Here is a 9,411-nt window from a genome sequence, read left to right on the forward strand (position 1 = left end):
CTTGTCCCCCCCACAATAAAAGAGACATGTGGAACATCACGGTGGGGAGGAAGCGGGATGCGCGAACCACCCTTCTGTAACTATTAGGACGCGCCGCCCCCCCTTTTCTTTGCGATGTTGGATTCGTCCTCGTAGCTCTGCTAGCGCCCGTGGGTTGTACCACTCTGCGAAAACGGGGATGCGCCACCTCGCTGCTTCCCCCACGCTACTTCCCTGCCTCCCCCAAGATGATCCCCTATATTTTACGGGGGGCGTTACGGGGAGCAGGAGCCTCCACGCTGTGCGTGCGGCCCATTGTCTCACTCCGCGCACTTCTTCTCCCTCCCGTGAAAGCCAAGTAGAACAGCTCAAGGGGGAAAGCGACCTGAGGGGAGGGGGCAGCGGGGTGGCGCTCTCTCCCCTTCTGGCAAAGTGGTACAACCCACAGGCGCTGGTGGAGATATGAGGAAGAATCCAACTTGCCGAGGAAAAGGGGGAGGGGGGACTTAGTGGCTGTGGTGGGGTGCGCGCATGCGGGGGACCGGAGCGGAGACAAAGGCGCCGCCGCGCCCCCCCCACCCCATCCCCGCATTCCTCCCCGGTTATAACGCGCCCCCCATTCCCATGGATGCGGGCGTCGTTCCATGCCCGGGGGGGAGCCGGAGGAGGGCGGGGGAATGGCGGGAGGGCGGCGGGCAGGAGGAGGTGGAGGCAGCAGCGCATCACCCGGGGGGGTGTCGGTGAAGATGTCGCTTCGCCGCGCCTACTCCATCAAGGACAAGCTCCAGGCCATCGAGAGGGTGAAGAAGGGCGAGCGCCAGGCGTCGGTGTGCCGCGCTTTCGGGGTGCCGGGGGGCACTCTCCGGGGGTGGCTGAAGGACGAGGCGAAGCTCCGCTGGTTCCTGGAGCAGCTCGGCGGCGAGGTGGGCACCCAGCGCAAGAAGATGCGCTTGGCCAACGAGGAGGAGATCGACCGCGCCGTCTACGCCTGGTTCCTCGCCCTACGGCAGCACGGCGTGCCGCTCTCCGGACCCCTCATCCAAGCACAAGCGGAAGCCTTCGCCCGGCAGATCTACGGGCCTGAGTGCACCTTCAAGGCGAGCCACGGCTGGTTCTGGCGCTGGCAGAAGCGCCACGGCATCTCCAGCCAGCGCATCTACGGCGAAGGCGGCCTCCCCGCCGAGCCCGAGCGCGCCCCCGCCACCCGCGCCGAGGTCCTGCCCGATGCCGGCGGCTACGGGGACGAGCAGATCTACAACGCCAACATCACCAGGCTCTTCTGGAAGCTTCTCCCCGGTTCTGGAATCACGGCGAGGCGTCCTGCCCGCGGCGAGCTCGTCACGGTGCTGCTGGCCGCCAACTTGACCGGCTCCCACAAACTCAAGCCTTTGGTGGTCGGGGGTCTCCGCAATCCCGCCAGCCTCCGGCACCACAACCAGGAGAAATTCCCGGCTTGCTACCGCTACAGCCCCGAGGCTCGGCTGGCGCCGGCGCTTCTGAGGGCTTGGTTCTTTGAGGACTTCGTGCCGGGCGTGAAGCGGTACCTGAGGCGGAGCTGCCTGCAGCAGAAGGCCGTGCTGCTGCTCAGCTCCGCTCCGTCCCGCTCTGGAGGGGGAACTGAGGATTCTCCGCCGCTCCAGACTCCGGATGGATCCATCCGTGCGCTGTTCCTCTCCAAGAGTCCCTCAGGGAGCGGCTTGGCCGGAGCAGGAGGCCGAATCCCGGCGCCGCTGGAGCAAGGGGTGGTGTCGGCCTTCAAGCAGCTCTACAAGCGGGAATTGCTGCGCTTGGCCGTGTCCTGCGGCGGCCCCGGCAGCCCCGCGGATTTCGTGCGCTCCTTCCTCCTCAAGGACATGTTGTACCTGGCTGGGCTCTCCTGGGATCTCATCCCGCCGGGATCCATCGAGAAGTGCTGGCTGCTGGGGCTGCGCGCCGCCTTCGAGCCCCAGCCCGGCGAGGAAGAGCACGGGGACACCCCCGGAGGGGAGGAAGGCGGAGGGGACAGCAAGGTCTTCAGTGACCTGACCCACCTGGCCGCCTTGGCCTTCAAGTGCTTGGCTCCCGAGGAAGTGTCCGACTGGTTGCACTTGGATGATGCAGCTCCGGGTGCGGAGGAGGACGATGGTGGCGAGGAGGAAGGCGCCGAGGAGGATGATGAGGAGGAAGCAGCTGGTGGCAGAAGGGGTGGGGAAGGAGGAGATCCTTTGCTGCCCACGGCTGGGGAAGCCATCCAGGGTCTGGAGACGGCGCTGCGCTGGCTGGAGGGACAGGACCCGCGGGAGGTGGGGCCGCTGAGGCTGGTGCAGCTCCGCTCCCTCATCTCCATGGCCCAGCGGCTGCGCCGCGGCCGCAGCCCCCAATCCTAGGGCAGGGGCAGCTGCCGATTTTTGGCTACCAACCACCCCTGGTTGGCCACAGAGCTGGGGACACCCCGGTTGTCCCAGGGGGATGGTGGTGGAGGTGCCACCGCCCCTCTGTGACCGGGATTCCCTGGGGATCAGGAAGCCCAGATGCCTGCGGGTCACAATTCAGGGGATTTTTGTGCAACAGCTCGAATTCCAGGGTTGTTCCTTACCTAAATATATTTAGGAGGTGCTATTTTTTACGTCCCTTGTGGCCCCTGGTACCTGGCACTGCCAGAAGGGGGGTGGATGCCCCCTAAAATTGCGCAGTTCCCCCAATTCCATGGGGAGAAGGAGTGACGGAAGGACCTGCTCAGTGTCCATGGGATAATGGGGGATGTTACACTAAAAAATCCCCAGATCCCAGAGCAGGGTTGAGGTGGGCACAGCCAGCTGGACATGGGCCATTCCTGAGGTGCTGCAGGGGAAATATCCCACCTTGGAAGAGGCTGGTGACGCCCTTCCCACTGCCAAAATGGAATCCTGTTACACCAGGATGGTTTGGGGCTGGTTTAAGACAATTTCCGTCAGGCACTGGATTGGGAAAGGGACTCTTGGGTGGCATCCATGAGAAAGAGGCACCTCCATCATTCCCATCACAGCTGGGAACACCTGGACCATGCAAACCTATTGATCCAGGTGCCATCATCCAAGCATCCCCATGGAGCTGAAGGCTCCAGGGATGAGGGTTGAGGTGTCCTCATGGGGTTTGTGGGGTGACCAGGTCTGGAGGACACGTCTGGGTGAGTTGAGGTTGGGCTCCTGGCACTGCCTTGGAATATTGGAGGCATCTGATGGGAATTTAGCAGCTCCTGACCGCATTTGGATGAAATTTTAGGGTGTTTAGCTGAATTACTGGAAGAGGGAAATGAAATTAACTCCTCAGTGCTGCCGTGCCCCAAGCCAGCGGGCAGGTTGGGGTTTTTACTTGTTGGTTCTTTGTCTCCTCGCTGCAGAGTTTATGGAAATTAAATGGATTTTTATTCCCATGTGGAGGTTGTTGTCTGTGAATTGTCACGTGGAGCCATCCCAGAAGGATTTGGGGTGGCACCAGGGGGATCTTCATGGGGTTGTGTCCTCTCAATGTGGCTTTCTCCACACCAATGGGGTGTAATCATGTAAAATCACATTTCTGTTTATCATCTTTTACACCAAAATCACCCCACGAAAAGATTCTGGAGCTCGGGACGTGGCTCATTTCAAACAGGAGTTTGTGAATGAAAGGAACTTTCAGTTGTGTGACAAAAATGTTGCGCAGATCAGCAGAGGGTGCTGGGCTGGAGGTGTTTGAACTGGTTTGGGGGGGTGAGAATATAAAATTATGGAATGGTTTGGGTGGGAAGGGACCTGCAAGGCCATCAAATTCCAAACCTCTGCTGTGGTCAGGGACACCTTTCACTGTCCCAGGCTGGTCCAAGCTCAGTCCAGCCTGGCCTTGGACACTTCCAGGGATGGGGCGGCCACAGCTTCTCTGGGAATTCCATCCCAGCCCCTCACCACCTTCCCAGGGAGGAATTCCTTCCCAATATCCCATCCAACCCTGTCCTCTGGCAGTGGGAAGCCATTCCCTGTGTTCTGGCACTCCAGGCCCTTATCCAAAGTCAAGCTCAGCATCCAGATGTTCCCACCAGTGATGCTTTGCCCAGAAAATACCTTTTCATCCTCAAAGCAGTTCCCAAATCATCTCTAATTGCATCAGAGGCAAGCAGAGCTTAATTAGGGCATGGAAAAGGCTCAGATCCTCTCCTGATGGGCAAGTTTGAGTTTTTACCCCTTCGAAATTCCTGGAGATGGGAGCAGATCAGGGCTTCCATCCCATTCCCTGGTGCCAGGGAGGGATCATGGTGCAGATTTTTTGGCTGGTTGAGCTCTTGCCCATAGTTCTGGAATGTGGGCAGCATCCTCGTGGATGTGGCTCTGACCAGCAGGGTTAAATTGGGATCACCTCATTCCCAAAAGTCTCTCCCCAGTGCTGCACATCCCACACCAGCTTCATCCTTGGTGCCAGCACCGTTCACAGTGAACATGGAAATCATGGATGTCACCTCCCCGTGGAAGTGACCCCGTGGTGGCTTCCACAGCCCCTCAGGGCCACAGGGACCACAACAAGCCACACACCTCCCATTGCTCTGGCCACGTTTATTTGGTTCCAGCCCCGCAGAGGTAACACATACCCACACCACCACCCACCCTCACCCTCACCTGAAGATCTCAGGATCCCCCAGCTCCTCAGAGGAGCTCGCTTTGGTCTCCATCACCCCTCCTGTCCCAGAAGGGGCTTGTCCATTAGTCCTTGGCCAACTCACAGGCCCGTTTGGTGGCCGCCTCCACGGCATCCATGACGGTGGCGCGGAGCGCTCCCTTCTCCAGCTGGTGCAGGGCGTGGATCGTGGTGCCCCCGGGCGTGCAGACGTCCCCCCGCAGCTTGGCCGGGTGCTCCCCCGTCTCCAGCAGCATCTTGGCTGCGCCCTAGGGGACACCAGGACACCAAAAAGGTCAGATTTGGGACTTGCCAAATTCCCCTTTGCCCGGTTGGATGGCTGTGATGGTGTTCACAGAGGGGTCCGAGGATGAGGGAAGAGATGAGGATCTGACTCCATGTTTCAGAAGGCTTCATCTATTATTATTTTATCATATATATTATATTATAACTATACTGAAAGAATAGAAGAAAGGATTTTATCTGAAGGCTAGCTAAGAATAGAAAAAGAAGGACTGAATAACAAAGGCTTGTGTCTTGGACTCTCTGTCTGAGCCAGCTCACTGTGATTGGCCATTAATTAGAAACAACATGAGACCAATCACAGATGCACCTGTTGCATTCCACAGCAGCAGATAATAATTTTGTTCCTGAGGCCTCTTGGCTTCTCAGGAGGAAAAGGATTTTTCAGAAAATATCATGGCTACAGATGGCATCACCATCCCAACACCCCCGTGGCGAGGGACTGTCCCACCGCCACGCCCTTCGCCCTTCTGGTGGCTTCATTTTTGCTTCCAAGAGGGGAAACTGAGGCAGAGCAGCTTCCAGCACCTCCTCCCTCATCCCAAGGCAGGAATGGAGCCCAGGGGGAGGAGGAAAGGGGGGATATTTCAGTGTGTTCCAAGGACTCACCAGCAGCGTCTGCGCCGCGATCCTGCTGGCCAAGGCGCCCGGCATTCCCATCTTCACCGCGCCCTCGGCCAGCGCCTCGGCAAACAGGTAAACCTGGGAAGAGGAGAGCATCCAGGGGTGAGCCTGGAGCAAGGAGACGACACCCCAAATCCCAGGACAGCATCCCCGGTCCCTCTGGCTTACGTAGGCCACGCCGCTGCCGCTGAGCCCGGTGTGGATGTCGATGTAGGACTCGGGGACCTCCTCGCAGAGGCCGCAGGAGGACAGGAGGCTCTGGAGGAGCGCGGCTTCCTCGTCACCCGCGTTGCTGCCCCGGGAAAAGACCATGGCCCCTGCCTGCACCACGCAGGGCAGGTTGGGCATGATCCGCAGCACTTTGGTCCCGGGAGGGAGGAGCTGGGAAAAGATGGGGATGGGAGAAGGGGGGCCAGCCATGGGGAGCACCCAAAGGTGACCGGAGACACCGGGCGGTGTCACCCATCAGGCTGGCGGAGAAGGGAGGAGCACGGGGAGGGAGCTGGAGGGGCAGCTGGGAGGGGACAAGGCCACAGAGGCGTGTCCTGTGTGGGCCTGGGTGCAAATGGTGGAGAAAGGAGAGGAGGAAAGGAAGAAGAGGAGAATGAGAGATGAAAAATAAGGCAGAGAGAAAGGAAAGGAGGAAGGAGGAGGAGGAGGAGGAGGAGGAGAAGGAGAAGGAGAAGGAGAAGGAGAAGGAGAAGGAGAAGGAGAAGGAGAAGAAAAGAAGGAGAAGGAGAGAAGGAGCTGGAGGGGCAGCTGGGAGGGGACAAGGCCACAGAGGCGTGTCCTGCGTGGGCCTGGGTGCAAATGGCGGAGAAAAGAGAGGAGGAGGAAAGGAGGAAGAGGAGAATGAGAGATGAAAAATAAGGCAGAGAGAAAGGAAAGGAGGAGGAGAGAGGGAGAGAGAGGAGAAGGAGAAGGAGAAGAGAAGGAGAAGGAGAAGGAGGAAGGAGAAGGAGAGAAGGAGAAGGAGAGAGGAGAAGGAGAAGGAGAAGGAGAAGGAGAAGGAGAAGGAGAAGGAGAAGGAGAAGGAGAAGGAGAAGGAGAAGGAGAAGGAGAAGGAGAAGGAGAAGGAGAAGGAGAAGGAGAAGGAGAAGGAGAAGGAGAAGGAGGAGAAGGAGAAGGAGAAGGAGAAGGAGAAGGAGAAGGAGAAGGAGAAGGAGAAGGAGAAGGAGAAGGAGAAGGAGAAGGAGAAGGAGAAGGAGAAGGAGAAGGAGAAGGAGAAGAAGAGAAGGAGAAGGAGAGAAGGAGAAGGAGAGGAGAGGAGAAAGGAGAGAAGGAGAAGAAGGAGAGAAGGAGAAGAAACGAAGGAGAAGGAGAGAAGGAGCTGGAGGGGCAGCTGGGAAGGGACAAAGCCACACAGGTGTGTCCTGCATGGGCCTGAGTGCAAATGGAGGAGAACAGGGAGGAGGAGGAGGAAAGGAGGAAGAGGAGAATGAGAGATGAAAAATAAGGAAGATAGATAGGAGGAGGAGATGGAGAAGGAGAAGGGGAAAAGAAGGAGAAGGAGAGAAGGAGAGAAGGAGGAGGAGGAGGACCAGGAGGAGGACAAGGAAAAAGGAGAGAAGGAGGAGGAGGTGGATGAGGAGGAAAAGGAGAAGGAGAAGGAAGAAGAGGAAAAAGAGGAGAGGAGGAGAAGGAGAGAAGAAGGAGGAGGAGAAGGGAAAACAAGCAAAAGGAGAGGAGGAGAAGGAGAAGAAGGAGAAGGAGAAGGAGAAGGAGAAGGAGAAGGAGAAGGAGAAGGAGAAGGAGAAGGAGGAGGAGGAGGACCAGGAGGAGGACAAGGAAAAAGAAAGAGAGAAGGATGAGAAGGTGGATGAGGAGGAAGAGGAGGAGGAGAAGAAGGAGGAGAAGAAAGGAAAACAGAAGAAAAAGGAGAGGAGGAGGTGGAGAAGGAGAAGGGGAGAAGGAGAAAAGGAGAAGGAGGAGAAGGATGAGGAGAAGGGGAGAAGGAGAAGCAGGATGAGGACAAGGAAAAAGGGGGAGAGAAGGAGGAGGTGGATGAGGAGGAGAAGGAAGAGGAGGAGGAGGAGAAGAAGGGAAAACAGAAGCAAAAGGAGAGAAGGAGGAGAAAAGAAGGAAAAGGAGGAGGAGAAGGAGAAAAGGAGGAGCAGGAGAGAAGGAGAAAAGGAAAAGGAGGAGAAGGAGAAAAGAAGGAAAAGGAGGAGAAGGAGAAAAGGAGGAGCAGGAGAGAAGGAGAAAAGGAGAAAGAGAAGGAGGAGTCTCACCCGCTGCAGTGTCTGGATGGTGACACCAGCCACCAGTGACACCACGATGTGCTGGGGCCCCACAGCAGGACGGATCTCCTCCAGGACACCCGGCAGGATGTGGGGTTTGGTGGCCAGGAAGACCAGGGTGCTCCTGTACATCACTTCCAGGTTGCAGTGCGTGGTCCTGCAGCCCAACTCCTGCCCAGGGACAGGGAGAGGGATCAGCACCCCCAAAAATAGCATCCCAAAAACAGCATCCCCATGGTAACGGCACATCCAGAGGCAGAGACACAGCCTGGGGACCTGCTCTGGTCACAAAGCCACCGAGGCTCTGCCTGGATCTCACCCAGATCTGGGAAGGATGAGCCAAACCCCTCCTGAGTGTGGGGGAAAGGGTGCTCTGAGCCCACAGTGAGGGGCACCCCAAAATCTCCCACCCCCGGGCCCCACTCACCCGCCAAGTGCCCAGGTTTCTGTCCGAGGGAGCGCTGGCCAGGATGTTGCTGGCTGGAACCTTCCCTGGGGGGACACAGGGCATGGGGTGAGCGGCCAGGGTGGCCCCAGGGTTGGGGGGACACCTCAGCACAGCCCAGACACCCCAATTTCCACCAGGATGTGATTCCTACAATCCCAGGAGGATCCCAAAGGGGGACATGGAGCAAAGGGGGCTGGCACCAGTCGTGTCAGGGTGTAGTGACAACGGAGGTGGCCCTAATGGGCAGGGCTGTCCCCACACTGTGCTAAGGGACAGGGACAATCTGGGACACACGGGGAGCAGGGACAGGGCTGGGCACTCACTGTCTGTGGGACAGGGATGTCCCAATGTCCCCACACTGATCTGGGGAACAGGGACTGGGATAGGACAGGGCTGCCCCATGTCCCCCCATTAATCTGTGGGACAGGGATGTCAGGGAGAGGCAGGACAGGGCTGTCCCAATGTCCCCATACTGATCTGTGGACAGGGACACCAGGGAAGAGCACGGTCCCCACGGGAAGAGTGGCAGGAAAGGGCTGTCCCCATGTCCTCCCAGTGTAGGACAGGAACCCGGGGAAGGGCTGGGACCTTGGGAATAGGCCAAGACAGGGTTGTCCCCGTGTCCCTCCAATGGAACACAGGGACCTGGGGAAGGGCTGGGACCTTGGGAATAGGCCAAGACAGGGCTGTCCCCATGTCCCTCCAATGGAGCACAGGGACTCGGGGGCGGGCTGACACTTTAGGAACGGGCCAGGACAGGGTTGTCCCCACATCCCTGCACTGGAGGACAGGGAGCCGAGGGCGTGCTGACACTTTAGGAACGGGTCAGGACGCGACTGTCCCCATGTCCCTCCACTGGACAGCAGGGGAGGGAGTGCAGGGAGCGTCCGGAGCAGCGCTGTCCCCATGTCCCCTCACACTTCCCCGCGCCACAGGACACGCCGGGAAGGCGCCAGACCGGGACTGTCGCCGTGTCCCCTTCCCTGCCCGTGTGTCGCGGCCGCCCCCCGTGCCGTACCCGCCTGCAGCAGCCCCCGGACGAGCCCCCCGGCCATGCGCCCGGCGCCCACGAACCCGACCCACAGCCCGGGCTCCTCCATCGCTGCGCGAGGCCACGCCCCAGAGCCACACCCCCGGCGCTGATTTGGCTCAGGCAGCCACGCCCCGCTCTTCTATTGGTGGACCCGGTGTTAAGGGGCGGGGTGAACAAGGTAA

The 9,411-nt window shown here is 59.0% G+C and overlaps 2 protein-coding genes across 3 annotated transcripts; one reads left to right on the forward strand and one right to left on the reverse strand.

Annotated features, from left to right (window-relative positions):
• The first annotated feature begins 526 nt into the window (after positions 1–526).
• TIGD5 (tigger transposable element derived 5) lies at positions 527–2,493 on the forward strand. The gene has a single exon (XM_064706787.1). It carries the CDS (start codon positions 624–626, stop codon positions 2,343–2,345), a length of 1,722 nt encoding a protein of 573 aa, XP_064562857.1. The 5' UTR covers positions 527–623; the 3' UTR covers positions 2,346–2,493.
• A 2,007-nt stretch (positions 2,494–4,500) lies between these two features.
• PYCR3 (pyrroline-5-carboxylate reductase 3) lies at positions 4,501–9,325 on the reverse strand. 2 transcript variants are annotated; one of them, XM_064706788.1, is made up of 6 exons: positions 9,215–9,325; positions 8,176–8,240; positions 7,740–7,919; positions 5,677–5,889; positions 5,494–5,586; positions 4,501–4,850 (listed from the first exon to the last, which is right to left on the reverse strand). In XM_064706788.1, exons 1-6 carry the CDS (start codon positions 9,294–9,296, stop codon positions 4,668–4,670), a joined length of 816 nt encoding a protein of 271 aa, XP_064562858.1. In that variant the 5' UTR covers positions 9,297–9,325; the 3' UTR covers positions 4,501–4,667. The 2 variants fall into 2 exon arrangements, with proteins under 2 accessions (XP_064562858.1, XP_064562859.1); XM_064706789.1 differs by having other exon boundaries at positions 5,677–5,829; positions 9,215–9,309.
• Positions 9,326–9,411: the final 86 nt, after the last annotated feature.

Source organism: Zonotrichia leucophrys, chromosome 2 (genome assembly GCF_028769735.1).
Source record: "Zonotrichia leucophrys gambelii isolate GWCS_2022_RI chromosome 2, RI_Zleu_2.0, whole genome shotgun sequence".
NCBI lineage: Eukaryota > Metazoa > Chordata > Aves > Passeriformes > Passerellidae > Zonotrichia > Zonotrichia leucophrys.

Excerpts from the sequence above, each read along its gene's own strand:
- TIGD5 (XM_064706787.1), top strand. The coding sequence starts at position 624 with ATGCCCGGGGGGGAGCCGGAGGAGGGCGGGGGAATGGCGGGAGGGCGG.
- PYCR3 (XM_064706788.1), bottom strand. The coding sequence starts at position 9,296 with ATGGAGGAGCCCGGGCTGTGGGTCGGGTTCGTGGGCGCCGGGCGCATG. Across the intron at positions 5,890-7,739 it reads CCATCCAGACACTGCAGCGG|CTCCTCCCTCCCGGGACCAA; the intron begins GTGAGACTCCTC and ends ATCTTTTCCCAG. Across the intron at positions 4,851-5,493 it reads TCGCGGCGCAGACGCTGCTG|GGCGCAGCCAAGATGCTGCT; the intron begins GTGAGTCCTTGG and ends GGTGTCCCCTAG.